Source organism: Fusarium verticillioides, chromosome 5, assembly GCF_000149555.1.
Source record: "Fusarium verticillioides 7600 chromosome 5, whole genome shotgun sequence".
In the NCBI taxonomy this organism is placed as follows: domain Eukaryota; kingdom Fungi; phylum Ascomycota; class Sordariomycetes; order Hypocreales; family Nectriaceae; genus Fusarium; species Fusarium verticillioides.
In genome coordinates, this window is record NC_031679.1 from 911,087 (window position 1) to 935,399 (window position 24,313).

The 24,313-nt window shown below is 49.7% G+C and overlaps 8 protein-coding genes and 1 non-coding gene across 12 annotated transcripts; 4 read left to right on the forward strand and 5 right to left on the reverse strand.

The window, feature by feature from the left end:
• The first annotated feature begins 323 nt into the window (after positions 1-323).
• Positions 324-4,037, forward strand: FVEG_03113 (hypothetical protein). Its single transcript, XM_018890697.1, has one exon. The coding sequence runs from the start codon at positions 1,670-1,672 to the stop codon at positions 3,326-3,328; it is 1,659 nt and encodes a 552-aa protein (XP_018747053.1). The 5' UTR covers positions 324-1,669; the 3' UTR covers positions 3,329-4,037.
• Positions 4,038-4,239: 202 nt separating this feature from the next.
• FVEG_15184 lies at positions 4,240-4,334 on the forward strand. Its single transcript has one exon. It is a non-coding gene; the product is annotated as a tRNA-Ile (tRNA).
• A 95-nt stretch (positions 4,335-4,429) lies between these two features.
• Positions 4,430-10,188, reverse strand: FVEG_15183 (STE/STE11/CDC15 protein kinase). The gene is made up of 10 exons (XM_018904304.1): positions 9,462-10,188; positions 9,195-9,329; positions 9,087-9,116; positions 8,970-9,034; positions 8,480-8,921; positions 8,103-8,430; positions 7,554-8,047; positions 7,008-7,502; positions 6,813-6,956; positions 4,430-6,765 (listed from the first exon to the last, which is right to left on the reverse strand). The coding sequence occupies exons 1-10, from the start codon at positions 9,597-9,599 to the stop codon at positions 4,744-4,746; spliced, it is 4,293 nt and encodes a 1,430-aa protein (XP_018747052.1). The 5' UTR covers positions 9,600-10,188; the 3' UTR covers positions 4,430-4,743.
• Positions 10,189-11,478: 1,290 nt separating this feature from the next.
• FVEG_03110 (hypothetical protein) lies at positions 11,479-13,959 on the reverse strand. 2 transcript variants are annotated; one of them, XM_018890696.1, is made up of 3 exons: positions 13,732-13,959; positions 13,001-13,478; positions 11,479-12,928 (listed from the first exon to the last, which is right to left on the reverse strand). In XM_018890696.1, the coding sequence occupies exons 1-3, from the start codon at positions 13,740-13,742 to the stop codon at positions 12,020-12,022; spliced, it is 1,398 nt and encodes a 465-aa protein (XP_018747051.1). In that variant the 5' UTR covers positions 13,743-13,959; the 3' UTR covers positions 11,479-12,019. The 2 variants fall into 2 exon arrangements, with proteins under 2 accessions (XP_018747051.1, XP_018747050.1); XM_018890695.1 differs by having other exon boundaries at positions 11,529-12,928; positions 13,533-13,957.
• Positions 13,960-14,346: 387 nt separating this feature from the next.
• On the forward strand, positions 14,347-16,741 carry FVEG_03109 (hypothetical protein). The gene has a single exon (XM_018890694.1). It carries the CDS (start codon positions 14,518-14,520, stop codon positions 16,543-16,545), a length of 2,028 nt encoding a protein of 675 aa, XP_018747049.1. The 5' UTR covers positions 14,347-14,517; the 3' UTR covers positions 16,546-16,741.
• Positions 16,742-16,806: 65 nt separating this feature from the next.
• Positions 16,807-18,345, forward strand: FVEG_15182 (hypothetical protein). Of its 3 annotated transcripts, XM_018904302.1 has the most exons (3): positions 16,807-17,079; positions 17,126-17,747; positions 17,799-18,345. In XM_018904302.1, exons 1-2 carry the CDS (start codon positions 16,886-16,888, stop codon positions 17,682-17,684), a joined length of 753 nt encoding a protein of 250 aa, XP_018747047.1. In that variant the 5' UTR covers positions 16,807-16,885; the 3' UTR covers positions 17,685-17,747; positions 17,799-18,345. The 3 variants fall into 3 exon arrangements, with proteins under 3 accessions (XP_018747047.1, XP_018747046.1, XP_018747048.1); XM_018904301.1 differs by having other exon boundaries at positions 17,126-18,345; XM_018904303.1 differs by having other exon boundaries at positions 16,879-17,079; positions 17,128-17,808.
• Positions 17,570-18,848, reverse strand: FVEG_03108 (hypothetical protein). Its single transcript, XM_018890693.1, has 2 exons — positions 18,238-18,848; positions 17,570-18,191 (listed from the first exon to the last, which is right to left on the reverse strand). The coding sequence occupies exons 1-2, from the start codon at positions 18,773-18,775 to the stop codon at positions 17,716-17,718; spliced, it is 1,014 nt and encodes a 337-aa protein (XP_018747045.1). The 5' UTR covers positions 18,776-18,848; the 3' UTR covers positions 17,570-17,715.
• Positions 18,849-19,194: 346 nt separating this feature from the next.
• FVEG_03107 (hypothetical protein) lies at positions 19,195-21,553 on the reverse strand. The gene is made up of 2 exons (XM_018890692.1): positions 20,449-21,553; positions 19,195-20,397 (listed from the first exon to the last, which is right to left on the reverse strand). Exons 1-2 carry the CDS (start codon positions 20,968-20,970, stop codon positions 19,621-19,623), a joined length of 1,299 nt encoding a protein of 432 aa, XP_018747044.1. The 5' UTR covers positions 20,971-21,553; the 3' UTR covers positions 19,195-19,620.
• A 2,418-nt stretch (positions 21,554-23,971) lies between these two features.
• On the reverse strand, positions 23,972-24,307 carry FVEG_15181 (hypothetical protein; the record flags this gene model as incomplete). Its single annotated transcript, XM_018904300.1, has 1 exon — positions 23,972-24,307. The coding sequence occupies one exon, from the start codon at positions 24,305-24,307 to the stop codon at positions 23,972-23,974; it is 336 nt and encodes a 111-aa protein (XP_018747043.1).
• Between the last annotated feature and the right edge of the window lie 6 nt (positions 24,308-24,313).

A 24,313-nucleotide genomic window follows, 5' to 3' on the forward strand; every position in this document is an offset into this window, starting at 1 on the left:
TCTCACTGGCCAAGATAGCCTCTAATCTGCGTGTGATGCACTGTATGCTTTCTGTCCATTCACAGTCTTTGAAACGAGCATCGCTCAAGGCGGTGGGAAGGTTCGCCTGCCCTCCTGGGAAGTACAGTAGGACCCTAAAGATCTACTGTACTGTATCGTGGCAGGCTTCATCGGGTCATCGCACAGTGAACATACAGTATCGCCTCCGTTCCTTCCTTCTCCCCAGCACAGCACGCCCAAGCACACCCGCCCGCCAAGCAAAGGGCTTCAGTGGTCTCCACACTTCCCACTCTTGCTCGTTCTCCATTTGGCACTCACGCCTTCTCGTCTTCTCGCTCATCCTCTCCATCTCCACTCCTTCCTTCCTTCCTCTCCTCTAGTATCCGTATTAGACTTAAACTCCACCACTTACTTCCTTTTTTCCTCCTTCCTTCCTCTCCCCTTCGCCTACTATTTTGCGCCCCTTCCTTCATTTCCATCTCTCTCCTCTTTCCCTCCTCCCTCTTTCCCGCGTCGCTTCGGCTACATCGCAATTCCCCAAAGCAAGCTTCACGCTTCCGCGTTGCGAGACAAAGTCAACTCCGTTCCCACTCAATTTGCCCGCACGCATTCGCTCGCGCTCTCGCCCATTAGTCCGTCCGTTTGCCCGCTCTGCACATCACAAAGAGAAAAAGGAAAAACCGCAACGACAAGACGGAACGCAACGGAAATTTGTAGGAACAAGACCAAACACCCTGAGGCTCTCGAAGGCGCATCCATCTACTGGTGATTGATACCTCAAAACTCACATTTTAATCTCTGTATTATTCTTTCGTCGATTCTTTGCCTTATCGCCTATTCCGCCTTCGGTATTCGGATACATCATCGTCACCACCACAGCTTAATCTCGACACACCGTCATCGAAATCAGACTGCGAACAGAATTTCCACTTACAGAATAATCGAAATCATCAAAAAGTTTTCATCACAACTCCACAAGAGGAGGTTCGACAGAGGGTAATACCTGGACTATTCACATCTGGATAGGCATCGTTTGGAGGACGTTGTCTGCTGAAACTGTCTTGGAAAGACAACCAGCTGGTGCTCGCGTTTTAGGTCGTGTGTTAATCACCCGACTCGCCGCTTGAGCGTGAATACCCTTCAAACCGACCACATTCCAGGCCCTTTGTCACCTGATCACGGTCTGAGCAAGTACTCAACCTCGTTGAAGCTTGCTTCCCTCGATCCTTTTCAACGGCTCTTCGCTGAGGATCTACCGCTCGACATTTCGATATCCTTTCACCGATCGCTCATTCGCATCGCCCTTTCATTCATCAATTTTTGTTTACTCCATCGACTACTCTGGATTTAATCTTTGACTCTCTCTCAACTTTGTTCTGTTCGATCACCCGGCTTCTTGGATTTGTCTCTTCTGGCTTCTCGTGACGCTTCCTCGGCATACGTTCTGCATCGACAATTCATCGAAATCCAACATTTGTCGATTTTATCGATATACCCACGTCGCTTAATTTTGTTCGCCTTGATTTATACAAACGCTACTTTCTAATCCGACTGGCTACTTCAACGCAAGGACTAGTCGAACCACATTCTCTGTCTATTTTCTTATCTCTCGAATCTTTAGATCTACGAATCCCGCTTTGAGCCAAGGACGCAGGCGGTCTCGCTCAAAATGTCTTCCAACAGTTTCGCTAACGGCCTCTCCATGCCCACTGGAGGCCTTGCTGCCCGTCGCGGCGGCCAAAACCCCAAGCCCCTCTCGGTTGACCTCATCAACCAGACAAAGGATCAGGACCCTGGTGCTCCCACCCCTCGCACCAGTCGCTCACATCTCCTTGCTGGCCTTAGAACGGCTCCCAAGTCCGCTACTGCTGCTTCCTTCGGCCCTCAATCTCCCACGACCGCCGGTCCCACGCAGCAGTATGCCCGGAACTCCATGGCTGGAAATGCCTATGGCATGGGCCAGGACAACGCCTACAACGCCCCCAAGACGGCCTATCCCCAATACGGTACTCAGAACAACTATAACTCAATGGTAGGCCAGCAGTACACTGTTGAACAGGTTCTGGCGCCCCCTGAGCTCGCTATGGATGAGCAGAACCATGACGATCCTGGCCTGTATGCCCAGCTTCTCGCTACTAACATGTACCTGGCTCAGCAACAGCAGCGCCTTCAGCAACAGCTTAGGAATGTCCAGGCAGCTGCTCAGCAATTCCAGCAGCTGAACCTTAACAACCCCCAAATCACACAACACCAGATTGCTCTATATGAGCAGCAGCAGCACCTCCAGAACCTGCAACTTAACGTCCAGGCTGCCTTCAACCAACAGCAGCAAGCCCAGCAACAGGCTCAGCAGCAAGTTCAACAGCAGCAGCAACAGCAGATTTACTACAACCCTATGACAGGCCAGTATTTTGTTGGAGATCCTCAGCCTGCTGTTCAGGTCACCTCGCCCTACAACGAGCAACCCTCGACCCCTGGCTTTGGTGGCTTCCACCACCAGCAGAACACGCCCTCGGTTCAGGTTTCTCCTCCCGTTGAGTCTCAGCCTTTCTCGTTCCGCAGCAACTCGCCTCCCAAGCGCTACGAGTCCCCCACCGAGGTTGCCCCTCTTCCTCCACCTTCTGTTAATGCCTTCCGCCGTGGACACAAGAAGGCCTCATCTCTGGCTCCCGTCAACAGTGTTCTGGCTGCTTCTTTGTCTTCTGACGCTCCCAAGTCTGCTGGGCCCAAGACTTCCACTTTCCCAATCACTCCCCTGACTGGTGGATACGGACCTGGTCAGGCCCGTGCTGGAGAGCATCCTATCCGTCAGCCACGTGGACCTCCTTCCCTGGACGAGCTCAAGGCCAAGCCTACTGCTAAGCACGAGGGGAGCAAGAACTTCTCTGCTCGCACTCGTCGTTCCGCTGTGCACAACCTCGTCCGTGCTGGCCTTGAGCGCCGCAAAGGAACTGGTAGTTCTTGCGGGAGCATGAGCCCCGTTTCCGAGACTGCCGAGGAGTCTTCGACACCTATCACCGATAACGAGTCCGATTCCGGCCGCAGTGGTTCCGGCAGCCTAGCTGGTGACATGGAGTGCCCTAGCTCGCGTACTTCTGCTAGTGGTAGCTGGGGAGCTATTGGCTCTGATCGTCCCAGCTCGCGACAGAAGGCTCGCAAGAGCGTGGACAGTGTGGACAGCGTTGCCTCAAACACGGAGAGCGAGAACAGCTCTTTTGCTAACGTGTTCAAGAACGGCGCTCTGCGAGCTGCCAAGGCACAAGACTCGGCTGATAGCCAGCGTAAGGCACCTAGACTGGTGCTCACTAAGAGCAACCCCGCTGCTTAAAAGGTGACGCTTCGGCCGGAACCCTTATCACTGTCACGACTTACGCGCCCGGACTTTTTCTTTCTGTTCACACGACTGCTTGGACTGGCGGACTGCATTTTGATGGTTGTCGTTTAGTCTTTTCTGATCACGCTGGGAGTCCTGTTACCATCTGCATGGGGTGGATGAAACACGTTTTCCTTACCTATTTCCGCAAATTTTACCATTACAGAAGTTTTATAATTCACTTCACAGTCTCTCCTTCAGACTTTTCTTCTTCTTCGTCACGACATTGGGGGGATCGCCCGGGGATAATCTTGTCTCAGCCTAGATGGACGAATGGGTTATTTGGGGGGGTTTGATGAGGAATCTTTATACCAATGAGGATGAGAAACCATCACCGGGGAACAAAATCTGGACTGGCGGCCTCTGTGAGGCAATCAGCCAGCCCCTGATGTGATTTACGGCCGGCGTTCCTACGGGGACAATGTTTCGGCAAATTTGACATTTGCTTTCTTGCATTCGTTAAGGTACCACACACTGTCTTTCTCTGCTGGTCATGGCCCGAGTCCCGGGAGACTTGGTTCATTTCATGTGAAGGAGTACATACTCTGCAGGCAGCCAGGAAACCTGGTATGCTATCATGGACCGTTATGTGAACTGGCATGGGAAAGACATATTCATAGATTAGTTTTACAATGGCACAATCACAATTTGAAAGCCACTTGATGCTTGTTTGTTCATGTAATGACATGTCTTTGTGAGGATGAGTTGCCGTATTGTGGATATAAGAATCAACCATATGCTCCTCCGATCAATGGTCGGATTCAGAGATGTACATAAGTCTAAGGAAGCCTCTTCTCCTTCCGCCTATGCGGAATTGGCTCAAGTTCCCCAATCCGACCTCGATCTTCAATAATCACATCTGGACGGCTTCCGTAGCTCAGTTGGTTAGAGCGTCGTACTAATACTTCAATCCAAGTGTTCGGTAATGCGAAGGTCTCAGGTTCAAGCCCTGGCGGGAGCAATCCCAACGGCCCTCCAGATTCCTTTTTGCCATTTCCGGCGATAGTGTGTGATGCTTTTTTTTTCCGTGTTGTGTTGTGGTATCGTGAACTTGCGTCGTGGTGTTGAGGGTTGGGTAGGCGTTCGGAGGGAGGAGCGGAAAGGGAATGAACAAAATGAAACAAGTCGCTAAGAAGGCAGACAGTATTGATTGATTGAGAAAGCGAGTTGCTTCGCATCTTTTTGTTCTTTCATTTATTTGTTTTCTTTTGTCTTGGTCTTATTTGTTCATGCAATCGCAGTTTCGCTGCTTCTTTACCCATCCTCATGTCTATCATGTACAGCCCCTGAATTATCATATCGTGCTCTTCATATCATGCATTCCGCTCATCTCTCGTCTTCATCCTTTCGTTTCGTTTCCTTTCAATTCGTCATGTCCATTTGGGCTCTCCAGGCATTCGACTCCGTCTCTTACTTATGCCCACTCGTTCTGCTACCTCTGGCAACCCTGGAGATGCCATGCTGCCATCTCTGCTACCGAGCCCGTCTCTACTACTTAATCCATCTCTGCTGCTCCTCCCATCTCTGCTTCTGAGTCCATCGCGACTGCTCGGCGCGCGGCCTACGTTCTCCTTATTGCTCAAGCTGCTGTCGCTTCGGGCGCTCATGGTAATATCGCTGCGGGAGCTCAGGGCTGGACTGTTCCCGTTGGCACTGATCCCAATAGCTGCTCTGGAGCTACTCGAAGTAGCTAGCGAAGTGCGAGGCAGGCGACTCTTTGCAGATACGAATTCGCCGCTGACACGCCGGGGGATACCTGTTGGCCCATCCCTACTTCGGGGCCTGTAAAGTGCCCCCTCTCGTTCTCGCTCGACAGCAGCTGTTCGCCTTGGACTCGCCGCCACTTCGATATAAGTATTACTCGCAAGGCTACCACGGCTCCTATGCGTAGGTGTCTGCGGAACTGACGCCGACGAATGTAAGCCAGGGGGCGTATAGCTTGCCCCCCGTCGGGATCCTGGCCTTCTCGATGACGATGAACTTGGCACAGAACTGGACGCTCCCTCGCCGGATCTTCCACTTGGCTCGACGTTGGACCGCACCAACTCCGAGGCGAGGTTTCGTACAAGGACAGCCGAGTCCTTCTCTGATAGAGTCTGAATGGCAGCCATGAGAGATCGCACTTGGGAGCTGTTGAGAGATCTCGTTCCATCACCACTGCCCAAGCCAGGCTCACAAGCATCCATGATAGTCCTCACCAGTCTCAAGAGATTAAGTCGCACGACCGCCTTCTTGTGAGTCAAACGTTGCGCAATGCCCGCAAACATCTCGGGCTTCGCCAGCGAGGCCGCGACTGACGGGCTAAGGCGCAGAAGTTTGAGCAGTGGTTCCAATAAGTTGGAATCAAAGGCATTGACCCTGTTGGTGCTGAAGCAGCTGATGATCGCTCGTGTGAAATTACCATCGGCAAGGTGAGTCTCTACATTAGCTGTTTCCTCCTGTAGCCAGACCAAGATGGCATCGAGCGCAGTAACCTGCCAGTACTGGTCTGTGAGTAATGATACGTAAAAGTTGAGACCTTTATTCTGCCACAAGTATCTGCGGCCCTTGGACCCTGAGTGTGCCATGTCGCAGAGTATTGGTAGCGCAAATTCCTTCGGAGGCCGGTCGGTCTGCATGATTCTCAAGAGTAGAGGAATAATACCACCAACAGCGGCATCCTCCTGTCGTTCCTTGCTCAGACGACAGAGGTTAAATAATGTGTTGAGAACCTGATTAGATATTTCGCGGAAATGTGTCTGGCCCTTCTTCATGCTGTAGCTCAGAAGATCAATCAAGAATTCGATAGCGTCGGCTGAGTGCAGCGACTCAATCGTTGTGGAAAGCATCGAGAGGTTCTTGATGAACTTGAGCATTGTGATCTGATGTATCGGCGTCATGCGCCGTAGATCTTTTAGTACACTTTTCAGAACTTGCCGATCTGCTACGACCTCCTTGACGTAGTTCTCAGCTTGGCTGAAGAGATAGAAAATGTTGACGATTCGTCCTTCGACGAGTTCACCAAGCTCGTCCTCGCCCTCTTCGTCAAGGACTCGGTGTAAGACAAGCGCCAACGGATATAAAATCTTGCTTCGCGAGAAGATTCTGCAAAAGTCGTTTTTGGGGGTTGGTCCTTGAAGCTCAAACACGTTCCAAATACCGTTGACCCCAATAAGAACAAGGTCTCGAGTAACGTCGTAATCCTCATCAAGAAACTCGACCAGCACGTTCAGACCACCTGCAGATACAAACATTTGGAGGGTCAATGTTGACGTCTGGTACATCTGACGGACAAAAGCAGCCGCCTCAAGACGAATCTCATCTGAGTATTGGCGCGCAGCAAACTTGGTAATAATGGGAATGCCACCCACGAAACACAAGTTCTCTTGAATTTCCACGTCGTCCAGGATGATCTGAAGAGTTAGCAGGTCACAAGTATAATGCAGATGCCAAAACTTACTGCATTAACGACCTTGAGGAGCTGCAGAATCATGTACTGCCTGCTCTTGACGGTACAAGGCTCCAAAATTTCAAGAATCGGTAACAACCCGTGAGCGCTAATAATCAGATTTTTCACCTCGTTGTTCTCCCAGAGCAAGGCAAGCTATGTTATGTCAGTTGCCCGGTTCGGAATGTGAAGGACGACAAGACTTACCAAATCTTCCGAGAACTCAGCTAGGGCATCCTCACCCTCTGTCGTTTTGAGAGACCTCACTAAGTCCTCAACTCTCTCTGCTAGCCTGGCATGCCGATCTCTTGCAATGTTGGCCTCCAGATCCATCTCATCCCATCCTGGGTCCATCGATGCGAAGGGGTCGTCTTCGTCGTCGTCATCCCCTAACCAGGAATTGCTCGACACGCGAGACATGAGCATCAAGCCGCCATCCTCGGATCCCTTCTCACTCTCCTCCTTCTCCGCTATTGATGATTCAGGTCCGAAAACGTCGCTAAAATCTTCGTCGTCATCTTCTGCGAACTTCTGGATTTCTATTGATGATCGTGTTCGTCGCATTGGCCTGTCAGGGAGGACTGATGGTCGAGACAAAGGCTTCTTCTTCATACTACCTGAGCTAGATTCCTGCATTGACCTCGGTAATGATGTAAGATCAGATGGGTGAAAGAGTTGTGGTGCATCGGTCTGTCGTGAGTTCTATAACTATGTGAGCATTGTGCATATGGGGTCCAGACACCTATAACTTACTCGTCTAACAGCTTGATTCGCATTGTGAGTGAAGACATTATCATTATCCACGAATAGATCAGAGAAGTCTTCCATACTTTGCTCCCGATAGATGATATCTGGCCTTGGTGGAAGTTCAAACTTGATATTTAGATTTGATTTCGTCGGCGATCTGGTCCGGCCGGCACCAGCGACCTTGCTTGAGCTTGATTTATTCCGACTGTGCGTTTTCGTATGCTCTGAAGACTTCGTGGGCTTCTTCGGTAATGGCCTGATTGTCTGCTCCTGTGGATCGATGTCTTGCCAGTGGCCTGGCCCCTTTATTGTCATCAACTCGCCTTCAAAGTCGTCATCGTACGAATTACTATCATTTCTTCCATCATTCACTGAGGCAAAGGCTTTGAGACGATCACTCGATAGTAGACCACCGAAGTTGTCTTGTGGCTTGAGATGAGGCAGTTGTAGTGCGCTTGGTGAGATAGCTGTCGCAAAATCATCGTCCCAGTTGTCATCATCTGTGATACGGTTAGGTTTGGGCAGAATACTCAGACAGCGAGACTTTTAACACACCAGCTAGTTCAGGCTTACTGAAAGCTCCTGCGCCAGGACGTAGTTTTGCAAGTGATAGACCGCCCTTGGCGGGAGTTCCACCAAGAAATCTCGATGAAGGCCCGGCATCAGAACCAGTCGATTGTCGAAGTCTTGGTCCGGAGGATTTTAGAGCTTTGTTCCATTGCTTCACTTCCTCCACAGCATCGCTGAAATTGGCCGGTGTTTTTGATACAGGTGCTTCCGTTCGGCGACAGCCTGTGATCCAGGCATGACGAAGTAGTTTTCGGGCAGTTACACGTAGATTGGGATCTTTTTGGAAACATTGCATGAGAAAATCACGGGCAGCCTGGCAAAGATCAGCAAAAGCACATCCAAATAGAACGGGGGAGACTCACAGCAGAGATGCCTTCAGGCAGTGGGGGGTGATCATCGTTGACAATTGCGAATAGAGCAGGCATAGCAGCCAAGTTGTGATATGGCGGCTTGCCTTGAAGAAGCTCGATAACCGTACATCCAACACTCCAGATGTCAGACGCAGAACTCGCTCCGGAAAGCTGAATGATCTCAGGGGCCATCCAATATGGTGTGCCGACAACCTGCGCCTCCTTATCTTGACCACCAGCGAGGGTGCTGGTTGAAACGCCGAAGTCTGCGAGTTTGACAGTACCGTCCTTTGTTGTGAGAATGTTGGCGCCTTTGATATCTCTATGTATTACACCCTGGTCGTGCAGGTATTGTAGTCCCTGCAGGACCTGCGTCATGTAGACCCCAACCAGATTCTCGGGAAACTTGCCATATGCCTTGCATATTGAGTGCAGAGAACCATTCTCACAATACCTAAGTTTGTTAGTTCTACAACTTCAAAAGTGGAATCGAATCGCATACTCTAGGATAATGTTGAGGGCGTCAACGGACTTGACAAAGCCAATGTACTTGACAATATTGTCATGCTACTGCTTGTTAGTCTTCAGATATGATACCGTTTCAGACCAGGATTCCTACATGAAGGTTCTTGAGCAGATCGATTTCACTCTAAACAGCACTCACTCATGTCAGTTCGTCCGAATCACAAACCATTGAGCTTCAGGGTAGAGCTCAGAAACAACCCACCTCGATCATGCGCAATTCGCTCTTGGGAAGATCTGCAAGCTTAATCTGCTTCACAGCAACCGCCTCGCCATTTCCCCAGTTGAAGGCCTTGTACACAGATCCGAAAGCACCTTTCCCGAGGCATTCACCTAAACGCTAAAAGCAGAAAAGGTAAACGTTAGCGACAACTTTCTACTAAACCCTGCTGCTACTCTCGCTTATCATGATATCCGACTTTCCAGGGATCGGGATCAAGCGCCGGTGATATCGGTAGTTGGATATACGCACGTAGTCCTTGAGCCCTGGATCTTGGAGGGCAGAGCTTTCTCGTAGCTTGTCTTTTCGTGAGGGCGTTCCTGGTGTATAAGGTCGTTCGCGGGAGGCCACGGCGGCGCGGCCATTGGCGTGGTACTGCCGCTCGGGCATTATCTCTCAGGCGCTCTCTAACTCAACGATGCTCTGGCTTGGTCGGGACAAGCTGGAGTATGCCTCCTCGGTGAAAGCAGAGGCAGTTCGGCGGAGGAAGGACAAGGTTCAGACCAAGACGGAGATATCATTCCCGGCGAATATCGAACCAAGGGAGCGGAGCGGCGCAGTGTAATTCGTTTCTACATACGAGATCGGATTCGGTACAGAGCTGATGTCGTCGAGTCTGGCGAATGTAGTTGAGCTCGTTGAAAGCTTGGTTGACGTCGCCAGCGTGATCGAGGAGGGGAATGGAATTAACAAGGTCCGTCCGTTCGGTCGTTTCGTTTCGTGCGGTCGCTAACAGAACAGCCCAGGGTTAAAGGAGGGACAGGATGAAATAACCCGGGAGGGCAAGGGATTGAATTGCGTGAGAGTTTGTTGTTAAGAGAGGGAGAGAGAGAGGGAGTGGAAGGGTCGTGAGTAAAAAAAAATAAGATGAAGTAAACTTGGAGAAAGACAGAAAAAAAAAAGTAAGGTAAGAAACTGGGTGGAAATTCGGAGCTGGACCAAAAAGCCACTGATCTCCAATCAATCATGCGCTGGACTGGACTCGACTGAAGGTGTTGTTTCTCGTCTCAGATTCACCTCCATCTCACTAGACTAGACTCTCATCAGGCAGTGGAGGCTCGCAACCCAACCCGAATCGGCCAGGGCCTGCCTGGGGCAGCCCCGTAGGGTGATGGATGGTCGGTACCTTGAGCTGTCCGTGCTGGCTAGGTGCGTAGGTGACGGGGTGCCTGGGGGGCCCGTGCCGCCTGCAAGTCCAGCGCTCTTCAACGCCCAGCTTCGACTTGCAGGGCCATCCCCCACTAGCTCGCTATTCAATTCTCCACCCTCGACACAAGCAAGCAAGCAACAACACGATTGACTTATAAAAATAATTTCATTGTTAGGACTCGATGATGATGTCAACTTCGATTCTCAGCACCAGTTTCAAAGAGACAAAGTTCTAAGCATGTTTTGGAATTCTTCACTTACAAGGAACGGTCCACCTTTTGAAACAGTTCATGTTCATGCCATGCCATGCCATGTAAGCCAAGGCAGTGAGTGGATGCATTCAGACACAGGCACACGCAAGCCAATACTGGTTGGTATTCTCTTCCAAGTCAACTACATATCTCATCTCCGCTTATCATTAGACAAAAGTACCGACTTCATAACTCTAAGTACGTCCTCTAATAGACTCCAACAACGGCCGAATATGCTTACCACACTTTAAAACAAGCCTCACCGTCAACGATCAACTTGGAAACTCATCCGTCGCACAAACTCTATAGCCGCCCGGGTTATTCTCTTTCAGCCAGCTCCTCCGACGCCTCAAATGCTAAGTAGTTAGTTAACTTATGTCTTTCCCTGTCAGCAACAACCAACAGCCCAATCGAAATACCTTGCTCTCGAGGACCACGCCGATCCAACCCTCGAAGCCACTAGTCAATGCGTCTCATACATATCATCCTAGCAAGTTACTCAGCTTGACTTGACTTTGCTTGACTTGCTTGATAGAGTTAAGTTACAAGGCGTCAATGCCAAGCTGGGAAAGATATCGTATCTCACCGTCGATCGATATCGTGCACGGAGACTCTCTTTTCTTGTTTTCCTTGTAAGCTGAACCGCAGACTAAACTGAGATTGCAATCTCATTTCTTGCTCAAAGCGCCTCCGCTTGGCTCGGCATTACGTGACGCTGCCATGACGATACTTCACGCCCTTTACAGACATCGGAGTTGAAACATTCACCAATACGGATACTATATATGTCAATTTATGAGTTATGACATTCGATTCCACCCTTGATCAATAGTTTGTCCGCAGGGTCGTCTTTGAGTTTGATACATCATGTCGGCAGCCGTGCTCAACAATCCCTTATACAGTCTCAGGGGAGGCTTATGCCGGCAAATGGAGTGTGCTTTCACTGGCTGGGAGCAAGTATTGGACGACGAAAGGAAACCATATCAACTTGATACCTTAGGTTCTCGTATTGCTTCACCGTAGCTGTACATATCGCAAGTTGGCAGCACGTAGCCGTCCCGAAAACAAGGTCCTTCAAGCCACATCAAGATAGATCGACCAGGATCTCACGATGATGTGCGTCTAATCGTGGCCGCTTTATTGACCAGCAATCCCGGCAGTTATCCATCATATCAGTATGTGGTAGCACAAGCAACGGTCCAGAAGTATGTGCTCATTCAACGTCAACTTTCATTAGATCTTCTGCCTGCTCATTGTCGAGCCAAAAATGTTACCAACCGTACAATTATGATACAATCCTGCCGACACTGCTCGGTTTTCTGTTTTAACGCCGTCCGACCAAATAGCAAGTAATCCCGGTATTTTATATCCCGCTTCAAATCGAATGCAAACTGGTACATTGCGCCCTCTTTATTCTGCCCCGTCCCCTGGCAGGGTTCGACTGAGGCCAGCCTCAGCCCACCATTCATCGGGAATATCTTCACGTCGTGCTAGGCTACGCACGATGCGCTGCATTCCCATCCAGTCATCTTCGACGTTTGCGTTGCTGCCTGATGCTGTTGAGCTCTCTCGGTTCTGTCTGTTTCGTTCCGGTCCTTGCTCATCGTCTGAATTGCCCACGGACAAGTGTCCCACCCAAGCAGAACGTGATCGGAGGGAGCGCTCTCGGCGCAAGGCCCTGAGCCTCTGAGAATTATTACTGGGCACTAGTCCATCCGGGGATCTTCGTTGTCTGGAATCAGAACCAACCGCCCCTTCATCCCGAAGGGCGCCTCCATCAATTGGGGCGTCTTGGCCAGCTTCAGGTAGTCTTACGTGAACACGTCGCCTCTCTGCCCGGCGTCTTCTAATTTGATCCAGGACGCTTAGAGTCTGGTCGATGTCTTCAGTTTCGGAGCCTTCGCAGCCCGACTCACAGGCCTGGTCAGCCAGTGCGTCAGGGTCTTGGTCGGGCGTGGTGAAAGAGGTGCCTGATGTGGCACCGGCGCTCTGAGATGCAACATTTGATGCAAAAGAGGAACCTGCGCTAGGTGGTTGAGGGTCAGGGGTAAGTGTGGATAGAAGAGTATCCCAGACCTCTGGACTAAGGCTCCTATCACGGTCGCCAAGTCCGTCGACACGCTGCATAGGTGCGAATCGCGTAACCCTGTTTGACGCACGGAGAGCTTCACGCATTGCCGAGCGGTGAGCTCGGCGCTGGTTCATTTCTTCAGAGTCATCTGTGGTAAACACGGGGTGCGTTACAGCAGAAGGAAGTCTTTGCGGTTGGGCTCTATTCTCTTCAGAAGCTCGTCCGGGATGCGCAGCCAACGGTACAATCTGAGTTAGTTGTTAGTAAAAACCATATAACTTGCACAATTGGGACAAAACGTCATCGATGGTAGAACTTACCACTGCAGGACGAGGTCGAGGATCCTCATGCCAACCCAGATCCCAATCGTCGTATGGCGGCTGTGAATTGGTGTTGCTTCGATCTTGTGTGTTGCTGCCATCCCTAAACAGAGAGTTTATGCGCTCTTCAAGCATGCCCCTTCTACGTTCATCCGATCTGGCCATCTCTCTAAGAACATCGCGAAATGGTCTCGCTCGGCGCAGCCCATCAGGACCTCTCGTAGTCTCTAGATCAGGTGGAAATCCAGCTTCAGCCCATGGAACAGAGCGACCATCTCGGCCGGTCAGAGTACTTGATTGTTGTAGCGAGCCATCATTTAAGCGGTCGCGAATTGAGAAGATACGGCGATGCGCGGCGCGGCGTTCAATTCGTTCTGTGCGTATATTGCGACGAATGGAGGAGCGGGGTGGCGACGTCGCACTGCTCTTCGCTGCAGCTTTGGAAGGGAGATCTGACTCAACGGGGGCAACAAATAATCTGCAAGACAAGGTTAACAAGTGCACGGTGTTGAGAGAACGAGGCCGTCACTACTGCGACGAATATGCAAAGCACGAAGCGCGCATTATCAAGCAACGGAAGTGCGCATTCGCTACATTTGCAGCATGCCTTTGCGTTGATATAGTGAAGCGATGGCGACAACGACAAGATCGATCGACCGGGGCATCACTACGCTGGCGCGATGGCAACGAAGGTAACGGACGGGTAGGGAAAAAAACAAGGATGCGCTTACGGGAGGCCCATGGCTGATTTAGTGGAAAGTGATTGACGAAAACGAGCGAAAACTGCGAAATAAGGAATCAAAGAATTAAGTCGTAATGATTGCAAAGACCAGAAATTGTTATCATTGATGAAAAGTCGATGAACAGTGATGACGATGCTGCCTAGAGTAGCAAGGTTGGTAAAAGCCAGACGACAAATGCGTGAAGCGTGAAGCGGGTAATTAACCAGTGGAGAGGATGAAAGAACGGAGTGGGCGACAGGCAAAGGGGGTGCGGGGGGTTCAAGATGCAGCTCCAGGGCAGGGAGACTGCGATGAAAATTATTTGACCAATCAGAGGGGCTAGAACTCTTGAGGCTGAGAGCCCAGGGCGTCCAGTTCGCGTGCGCGTCTGATAGTGCTTTCTAACGTGTCGCGATAAGGACTGTTAGTGGAAAACTAGCTTCAGCCAATCGACACTAACAGACCACATCTGGTTATCCAGAAATTTGAACAGAGTAAAGACTGCACAGCCACAGAGCCACATCAGACCACTTTTCATCGGCGTTCGGAGAGCGGGTGAGTGTGGCTTGCAACACCCCACCCCATGTCGACATGAATTGCCCCAAAGTGAAAAATGAGGGACGTTGGAGCCTCACTCATGTCGTGACGTCTATAACGAAACTCGACTCATAATCATCACCAAATACGCCAATTCGCCCTGGGTCTGACTCAATCAGCATCTCAGGAGCCTCACACGGCACTTCTCCTCCCCAGCGCCGGGCTCCGATGAGATGCCGTCTCACCTAAGTCTTCATCATGTCTTCCATTCAGGAAATCCAGTTCGCCCTTAGCCGTATTAATCGGGTCTTGGCCAGCAAAAGAATACCAGGCTACAGAGACATTCGACTAGGCCTCGATCGTATCAACCGTGTCGTACCAGAGAACCAAGACTGGAAGGGTATCCATGTTGCTGGCACCAATGGCAAAGGCTCAATATGCACCTTTCTTGCTGGTATGTTCAAGCTCGCTGGTCTCGGCTATGGAAGCTTCACATCGCCCGCCTTTCCAGAGAGGCACAATGGAGTCATAGTAAATGGTCTTTATGTGAATCCACGAATGTACGATATGGAAATGAAGCATGTTGAGGAAAAGTACAGTCGAATTTCTGCTGGTTGGAGATACAAACACGGAGAGGACCCTCCGAGTCTAACACCATTCGAGGTCGAAACAGCAACAGCATTCCGAATATTCAACAAAATGCGTGTTCCCTATGGTATCGTCGAAGTTGGTATGGGCGGTGCTACCGATGCAACCAATGCTATGAAGCAAAAGTCTGTCACAATCATCTCCAAGATCGGCCTCGACCACCAGGAGTACCTCGGAAACTCCATCGAAAACATTGCCAAGGTCAAAGCTGGCATTATGCAAAAGGGCGTTCCTTGTATTGTTGACCACACTAACAAGCCTTCTGTCATCCATGTACTACGAAAACATGCTCGAGAAGTAGGAACTGACATCATCCTCACATGGAAGGGCGAACCTTTACTGCTAACTCTCGACAATTCAAGATGGATGCTTGAGAGCTATCAAGTTCAGAACCTGTTGTGTGCAGCCATGGCTTTCCGTCATCTCTTCCCATTGCAGGAGATCAACTTGGACAGACTCTTGGAAACCGAGCCTTTCTTGCCAGGTCGTTTGGAAACAGTTGAAGTCAACGCGCCACTTTCTGGTCTTGAGCCACGGGAAATTCTGGTCGACGGTGCTCACAACATGTTGGGAATCACAGAATTGCGCAACCATGTCAACAAACGCCTACGAAGAGATGACCAACCAGTGACTTGGGTTATGGGTATGTCCCAAAGCAAGCACAAGCCTTTCTTCAAGATGATGGAAAAGCTTGTCCAGCCCCAGGACAACTTTGCTATGGTAGAATTTACTCAAGGTCCCAACGATCCTCAGCCTTTGCCTGCCTCGTTCGGTGCCGAATACGCCAAGATGAAAAAAATCGATCTTGGCAATGTATATTCAGGAACGCCCGATATCGCGGGTGCTCTTCCATGGGCTTGCAAGAAGAGCGATGGTGGGCCTTTGGTGGTCACTGGAAGTCTTTACCTGATTCGACAATTATTGAGCCTCGAAGGCATTCGTCGAAAAAGAGAACTAGGTACGAGAAGACCAGGTAGATCTCAACTCTACCGATATTCCAAGATTGCTCGAGAGAGAAATCTGACACGCGAGGAGAGACGGGAGTTCAAACGGGCGAGACGACACCACCATCTATCACCGATTCGAAATGATGTCTTTGCCCTAGTACCCGAAGGCGGCCCTATACAACCACTCAAAGTACCCGTCAAGACAAGAGAGCTGCAAAGGATGGCTGCATTTCATCAGAAGCAGGGAGAGGGATATCGGATGTCTATCGCCGCCATCAAGAGGGATATGGAACGCCAAACGAAGGATACAGATAAGCCTGAAAAGGCCGTGGAAAATATTGCCTCCCGTCTTGAAGATTTGGAGGCACAGGCTGCGAAGCACAAGGCAGCATACGATGATGCCATGTTCAAAATTAGGGGATACCGTGCACTACCGCACATGAAGTACAAGAGTCACCGGCAAGTGTTTGGGTATCCAGCCACCCCCAAGGCCCCAACCAAGTCCCCTTTCGAACCTAAGTCAAAGAAGCGCAAAGGCAAATCTAGGGGGTCAGAGAAGGACAACAAGGAGAGCTTCAAAGATCAACTTGCTGCGGCTGAGAAGCAAAGGGCACTGGAGATAAAACAGGCCAAGATGAGGGAAAGCAGCGATCCCTTTGAAGCAAAGGTGGCTGCTGACAGGAAAACGTAGTGAAACTTATGATGACTTGGAATGTTTGAATATCTATAACGCGAATGTACTATCACAAAGCGATTTACGCATCGGAAGGGGAACTGGAATGGAGAGATTTGGTAGGATATATATGTACAATAGCAGGTAGAGGGGTAAAGTCTATCTTAATCTATCATGAAGCTCCAGTCTTCTAATGTGAACACCGTAAAACCCACTTCATATCTTTTACCTCACATTTTGGCAATCTCAGTTCGTTGTTTACCTGCTTTGCTTACGAACTAGATATCACATGATCAGACCCTCACTTTACACCCAGCATTTGTAGCTTCTGAATCCCCTCATCTTCCATCTCACCGCCATGCCACCGTCCCATCTAATCATCGTCTGCTGCCACGGAGTTTGGCTCGGCGGCCCAACCCTCGGCCAAGATGAAAGAGAATGGCTAATCGCAGACTTTCAGCATGGTGAAACCCCGACTTTTGTTCAGCATATAAAAGCTGGCGTAGATGCCCTCGCTCAGAATCGCCCTGGCTCTGTTTTGGTGTTTTCTGGGTATGTAACCTGGCTGATATTACTGTGCGTATTCTGACAATGGTAGAGGGCCGACGCGCAAAGAGTCGAGAATTTCCGAGGCAGTTGGCTACAAGAGCATCGCAGCCAAGAACAACTATTGGGGACTGCTACAGGATGAACAAATCAACGATGCAGTATTGTTGGAAGAGCGCGCGCTTGATTCGTACCACAACATCCTCTTCTCCCTAACACTCTTCTTTTCCCACTACAAAAGATGGCCAGCTCACATCACCATTGTAAGTCATGGTTTTAAGAAAGAGAGACTTGTCGATGGGCACTGCACAGCTATTGGCTTCCCTCTCGACAAAGTTACCTTCATTGGTATAGATCCTCCCGGTATGGCAGCATCTTCGAAAGATCAAGATAAAGAAGAGGCGATGAAGGGTGCTACGTTGGCCATGGGTGAGTGGAGGGATGATCCTCATGGACGAGGGGAGAGTCTTGCTGGGAAGAGAGTGAAGAGAAACCCTTGGAGTGTATGGCAGGGTGTATTTCCAAGCGGAGATGACGATCGTGGCGGTTTGGCCATCAACATGGAGAACGGAAGCGAATTTATAGACGAGGAGGCAGCGCGGCCTTGGTGATCTCTATCACATCCATGTCTATACCGCAAATCTACAGAACACTTTTCTCCCCTTCTCTGAGATGTAACTTGCCCCTCGGTCCCCTTTCCACGGCTTTAACCAAGAACTGCACAGCATCGTCCACCATCTTGGGACTGAACTTATGTCCAATACCCTCGTATACTCTATCATCCACCTCCAACCCACCATCTCGATACCAGCCCTTTTCGCCCACAGCCTCCTTCAATAACGTCGAAAATTCCTTGGTATTGGCGTATGGAACCAACTCATCGTCACCGCCCGAGCAAAGAAGTAGCCTCTTGCCTTTGATGCGCTCATCCAGAATAGCCCTCAGGCGAGTCTGTTCGGCAGAGGATAATGCAGATGGGATGGGCGAAGTACCGAAGCAAATAGCCTTAGGGTCGTGTTTACTGCAGATTTCGATGAGATCCTTGGGAAAGTATTTGCTTCCGATGAACTCGGCGCCGCAATCGAGCTTCGATTCAGCAGCGCGACCAGACATGAGTCCTATCTTGTCAGCTTACGTTCCTCACATTTAGTTAGGATAACTCACCCGCGAAATCAGGACATCCGATAATCACCACAGCCGCATCAATCCTCTTCTCCCCAAAGAATGCCTGCCAGGCACCATGTCCACCCAGACTCCAGCCAAGGCACACATGGCCATCAATTTCAAGACCAAGATACCCCGAAACAAGATCCATAAGACCACTCATATCTGACACGCCTCCCTTGACCATGGAAAACATGTCAAGCGCATGGGTCGGATTTCCCTTTTTCCAAGGATGGTTCGCTGATTCGCTCACCTTTCTAGTTCCGTGGTTTGGCATATCAAATGCCAGGGCGATGAGGCCGCGCTTGGAGTTGCTACCAGCATGCGCGCCCCATGCTCCTATGGTGCGTCTCGCAATATCATTCATAGTTTCTCGTGATCTGGTACGAGGGTGCAGAAGCCATAGGCATGAAACGGGGACATTGGGAGGAAGTTCATCAAGACCGTAGACATCGACACGCAAACCCGCCATATGAATGGTCTTGAGGGAAATTTCTGGAGCGGCTGGGAGGCCTTGGGTGACGTACTTTACAGACATGGCGAAAACAGAGAGAAATTTATTCGTATGAGCAGAATGAGTAGAGATTGAAGTTGCTGTTTTCAAGTGATGTCCATGGATATTCATTATATCCGATCTTCCCCAGGATCGCCGGTGGGTCTAGGGTAGCGAGCCGGTGTCGGCCCCATGATTTTGGAGAAGCATCATATCATAGACAAGGATTAATAAAAGCACTAAGATGTAAATGGTTATTCGTATTCAGAATATATCTCATCGACATTTCTGTCTCAAAAGATGCCTTGTGCGGTTGTGGGAAGATTGTGCGTGGTAAACCTGTGAAGACCTCTCATTTGAGGTTGAAGTTAAACAATAATTACAAGGAACGCTTGACGAAAGTACCAAACTCAGGACCTATTTCAGGAATCTTGATGCAGTGACCATAAGATTGACAACATATATTCACATTCAAATGCTGCATCTCTAATAATTTCAAAAGAATTATTAATTCACGTTGTGCGGCTATTGCCTCACGCAAACTAACTTATATAAAAAAGGGGTTAAATAAACCAACATCATCATTCATCGCCATGCTGCTGCAAAGCAGAAAACAAAGAAACAAAAACCTGCCAAGCCCTTCCTCAACGCCGTGTGCGGTATCGTGCCTGTCCCGTTGTCCACTGCCCTATCCCAGTCCAGCCCAGTCCAGTTCCTTATGCTGCCTGCGAAAAAGAATAATGTGTGCTGATTCGAAAAAAGAAAATCCATTTCGTCCATTTTCTAAGTCCGTTCTACGGTCCAGTACTCCCTGAGAAGTACATCGAACCCGTGTGTAATGGTCTGCCGAGCAGACACCTGTAGTTTTGTAACTCTAGAGTTCGTGACTTTTAATCAACCTTCCAGTGGTCATGCTCGTCAGAGCCTAGATAGAGCTCGACACCGTACAAAACCATGGTCAGGCCGATGTTGGCCCACTGCCAGTTGCTGCCCTCAACATCACCACCTCGAAGAGTCCAGCCATCTGGACCATCGCTGGTGGAGAAATGCTGTAGGAGCAGACTGGTGTAGACTGCTATTAAAATTGACGGCGAGAACCAGCTGAGGAAGCCCAAGAATTTACTTGCAGTCTCAGAGTCCTCCCAATCTGGTTCTTGCATCATGGCTCGCGCACCTGACTCGCGAATTGAGGGGATGATACGTGTAGCGCAGTAGAATACCAAAGAGCGGTATGTTAGCGAAATGATGACTGATGGCGTGATAGTCTGGAAGGCGGCATATAGTAGCGCCAATGACGAGTGAACAGCGGATGGCAATGAGCCCAGCATGTGGAGGAAAGTCGAGTAAGATGCCATGATGACAGGCGGTAAAGGTGGAATATCAGACTCTGAGCCATCTTGACCTTGTGTATGGTCTGCATTTTCTGATGGCAGATAATCGGTGAAGATCTGGTAGATGCAGAGCACAATATAGGCAAACAGAAGCGACGACTCAATAGGATTGCCACGACCACTGCCGATACCAAAAGCGCACAGGAACACGGCAGTTGTCATCGCAATGCCAATAAGAGTGGCATCAAGGTTGCCGATTTGAGGGAATTGTGCTACCCTCCAGAGGAAGTACACGGCGCTAGCCATGATGGAGCTGGAGAGAACCAGAAGAACGATCTGCGCCAGGGTTAGCATGCCTCAGATTTCAAGATTAGAGATAAAACCTACCAACCAAGTATCGCTTCTTCCACGGTTGACAAGCCATCTTGTGAGCTGTCCCGCTGCCTGGATGACCAGCAAGGTACAGAAGCCCTCCAGTAGCTGGAACACGGGCCCCGAATACCGTAGCAAATTATCCCATCCACCCAGCGTGATCGTCTCAACCAAGCCGTCCTTGCCAAACATCCATTCCCTCCAACTTGTGCTCTTGGAGTTGAACAGACCACCCACTGTTCGCTCCACCCAATTTGTGTTGTCGGCATCGACAGCGAACTGTCCCAGCGCCCAGATGAGGAGGGCGGGGATGATGATCCACTGCGACAACCGTAGAAATCCAGAAAGGAAGTACCGCGAGCGTGACTTTTCTGGCGTCAAAAGCTCGAGGCTGGAATATGTAAAGTAGAAAAGGAACAGGGCTAGACTGTAAGCCAGCCCACTATCGCGACCGCCGACATCGAAAGCGACGGGGATGGAGAGGACGATGCTGAGCAGGAAGATAGAGCTGAATATCGCCCTGAATAACCACCACATCGGAGCGAAGAGATGGCAAGCGTAGGCAGCGCCGAGGGGAGGGTATCGAGGTCGTTAGTTGCGTTCAGCAGGTGGGCATCCAAGTGCGATACGTCAGGCGATAGCCAAGAATATCGTGACAGCCTAAGATGTCGCCCGGTGTGCGGAGTAGGTAGTTTCAAGGGGAGAATTCACCCATCGATAAGGCTCTTTTGTCTCGATTTCGTCAAAATGCGTGCAATATATCGAAGGTCGGTGACAACCTAGCGGCAGAGCTCGAGCGGGACAAGACGAAGCAGTTTTGAGGTTGAGAAGTTCAAGATCAAGATTAAGATAAACGGCCAGTTCCCCAAAATTGGCGGTTGGTCGGTCTAAAATTCACGGCGGTAGGGTAATGGTACGTAGTGATTTGGAGCTCCCGTCTGTCAAATCTGGGTTCGGCTGTTGCTTGATGTTTGAGTGTGACTTGCGCACACAGCAATGCAATGTGGCTAATCGAGGTAGCGGCCAAATTTTGCTTATCGTCTGCTATCTTCACGTGGCAGAGGCAGCTCAAGTCTAAAGTAGTCACCCGCGCCGCTAAAATCAAGCAAAGTTTGGTGCGAGGGAGGCCATTTTGATTATTGGCACGTGCTAATGATCTTGGATTCTAGATATTCTCTTGTTTTTGTGTTAATTTAACGGACCAAGTTTCAAGTTTCAAGAAAGGCAGGTTTATGCATCGTGTTTTTTGACTGATCGACCAAACAGACGCTGCCAGGATGACCTGGGTTGGCTGGTGCATAGCGTCACATCAACATGATAGGTTCGCAGCACATCTCGCAATCAAGAGTCGATCAGTACCTACATAAAGCAGGGCAAGCAAGATCTGGGATAATGACAGCATCAGAGGGTAATCTCAGCACTGACAAATCTTCCGGTCTAAGTGTTGTCAATCACAGAAACCTGCAAGGCCTTAAAGATGATGCATCGCCGTGCATGCAAATTCTTGATTCAACAAAATCAAGGTCATGAAACCAAGCTCAACTGAAGAACGAGTTAATTACCTATTCATGACCTCTAGATAAGACTCATTCAGCTTAGCGTGCTTGCCTTCCGTGTTGGGCACAAATCGCGTCTTGTACTTATCCGTATATGCCTATAGTCAACCCCACCTCGTGATCTTCAAAACACGGCCAAAGCCCTACGCATCCACTTTAGGTAACAGTTTGTCTCCACGTCGTGTTAGAGCCTCCTCATTCTTACTCCTTCATCATCACAACCACCCACCTGTCGAAAGTCACCCTTTTCCTCCCCTCGCCGACCCAAACAATGTGCTTTTTGATCTCTTTGAATTTGATGACCTCGGCAATTTTGTGTTCTTGCGCCAGTGCGCAGATTCTCGCGTCCTGTTACGCTCTACCAAACCCAACACGACATCTATATCCATCTATTAATTACCTTGCCTGCCTGCCTATGATTTGAAATGAAATTAAAAATGCTCCTCCAGTGAGGCAGTATGGTCTTCCTTCTATCGCACTCCCTTGCGCCAAATGATCTGAAATCCAACCTTGACCTGCTCCCTCCCGATCGAGAACCCGACGCGATGTCGATATAATATTCAGAACAATTGTACCAAGTGTTGCCATTGTAATGAGCAGGAAACTGTAGCGTGGACATGATGCGAGGGAGATTAATCTTGGTCATCGCGAACTCATGGTGCCTGCTGTATCAAGTCAAGATCTCACGGTATTGTTGGGGCATACAGCTGTACAAATGCTGCGATGCTAGAAGATTTAGCAGTTGATGCAAGTGCATTTATTTTACATTTCTATATCCCATCAGCTCGAGAACTGTTCCATTCCCATGTTCGTTGTTGTACATTGTGCTGCCCCTATGGTTGTGGTGGTCACTATGGTCGTGACCATATTGGGTGGTGGCGATGGCCTCAACACATTTTGAGAAATGACTTGGGAGTGGGGGATGTATCGCGATGACTTCAAAACACCTTGGAATCATCGCGGCGCTGTGTTGGGCGGGGCATCAAGAGCCTCACGTCGCTAAAGCTTCACAATGCCGCTGAAGGCTGCCCACCAGCTGGCAAAGCACCCGCCGCCCCAGCAGCACGTTGGCTGCTACTGGCAACCCCGCTTGCCTCACCAGAGCTCACAGCACCACCGCTCGCACTCACACCAGGGAGGGCATGAGAGGAGGAGGGGATATAGTCTGATCTAAATCACCTCTTTTCCAAGGGGGAGCAGGAGGCGCCGGGGTAACCGGTCAGGACAAACTGCTCTCGCCTGGTGGATAAGGAATTCGAAAATCCGACGACACCCCGAGTACGAACCCCGACGACATACCCGACGACAAAAAAAAACCCGAAAAATCCCTAGGTGGTGGTGGAACAGAAGGCGCCAGCGCAACTGGTCAGGTCAAACTGTTCTGGCTGAAGGAAATGGCTCGACGACGAACCCCGACGACAAAGAGATGTAGGAGGCTTAACACCAGCCTCCGAACTCTTTTGCCAATTTGGCATATTTTATTTTTATCTGAGGTAAATGTGTATTATAATATGTTCTTTTTGCAAGCCTTGGAGATAGAATGAAATATGATAATTAAATTGAATTGACTTATGTATTAGATATACCTATCTTAAAATTAAATTACTATTTAAGCTAGAGTAAATGATATATATTAGCGCTATACTGTATATATATGCTATAGAATGATATAGGCGACATGAGATAGTATAGTATTGTAATCTGTGAAAAGATATGCTGAGAAATTGAATTAGTATAAAATATAAGCTCTTGAATGCTCCTCTCTATATGTGATATTGATAATGATTGATTGACGTCGAATGCGATGCTTCATTATTGGCTGGACAGTCGATCGCCCAGAGATCGCCCAGCCCTTGGCACTAGCTTGGCGATAACCTCACTGGCTGTGGATATCAACCACACCAGACAAACACCACAGACGCTCATGAATTGCTTCGCGAAATAAGCTTAAAAGCCCCACACGCGCACAGGACATTGCGCTCTCACGTCCTGGAGAAGAATCCCCGAACTCCCCGGGATTCACAAAATGAAATGAAAACAGAGCAATGCGCAAATGGTGGAACGCTCTTACGTGAGAGAATGACAAGGCGATACGATATGGCATTCACTTCGCGACCCCAAGAAAAGCCCGACGAGCCGCAATTCATTTCTCCTAGCATAATGACGCCTTTTAGGGATTCGATGATGCGACAGCAGGGTCTAAAGTAAACGACCAAGACGGGAATGGCACCACTCTTATTTCCATGGAGAGGGGTGAAACGCCCCGGACCCTCGGGATGCAATTCGTTGGTCAAGGCAAACTTCAAGCCTGTTGCCATTTTTGG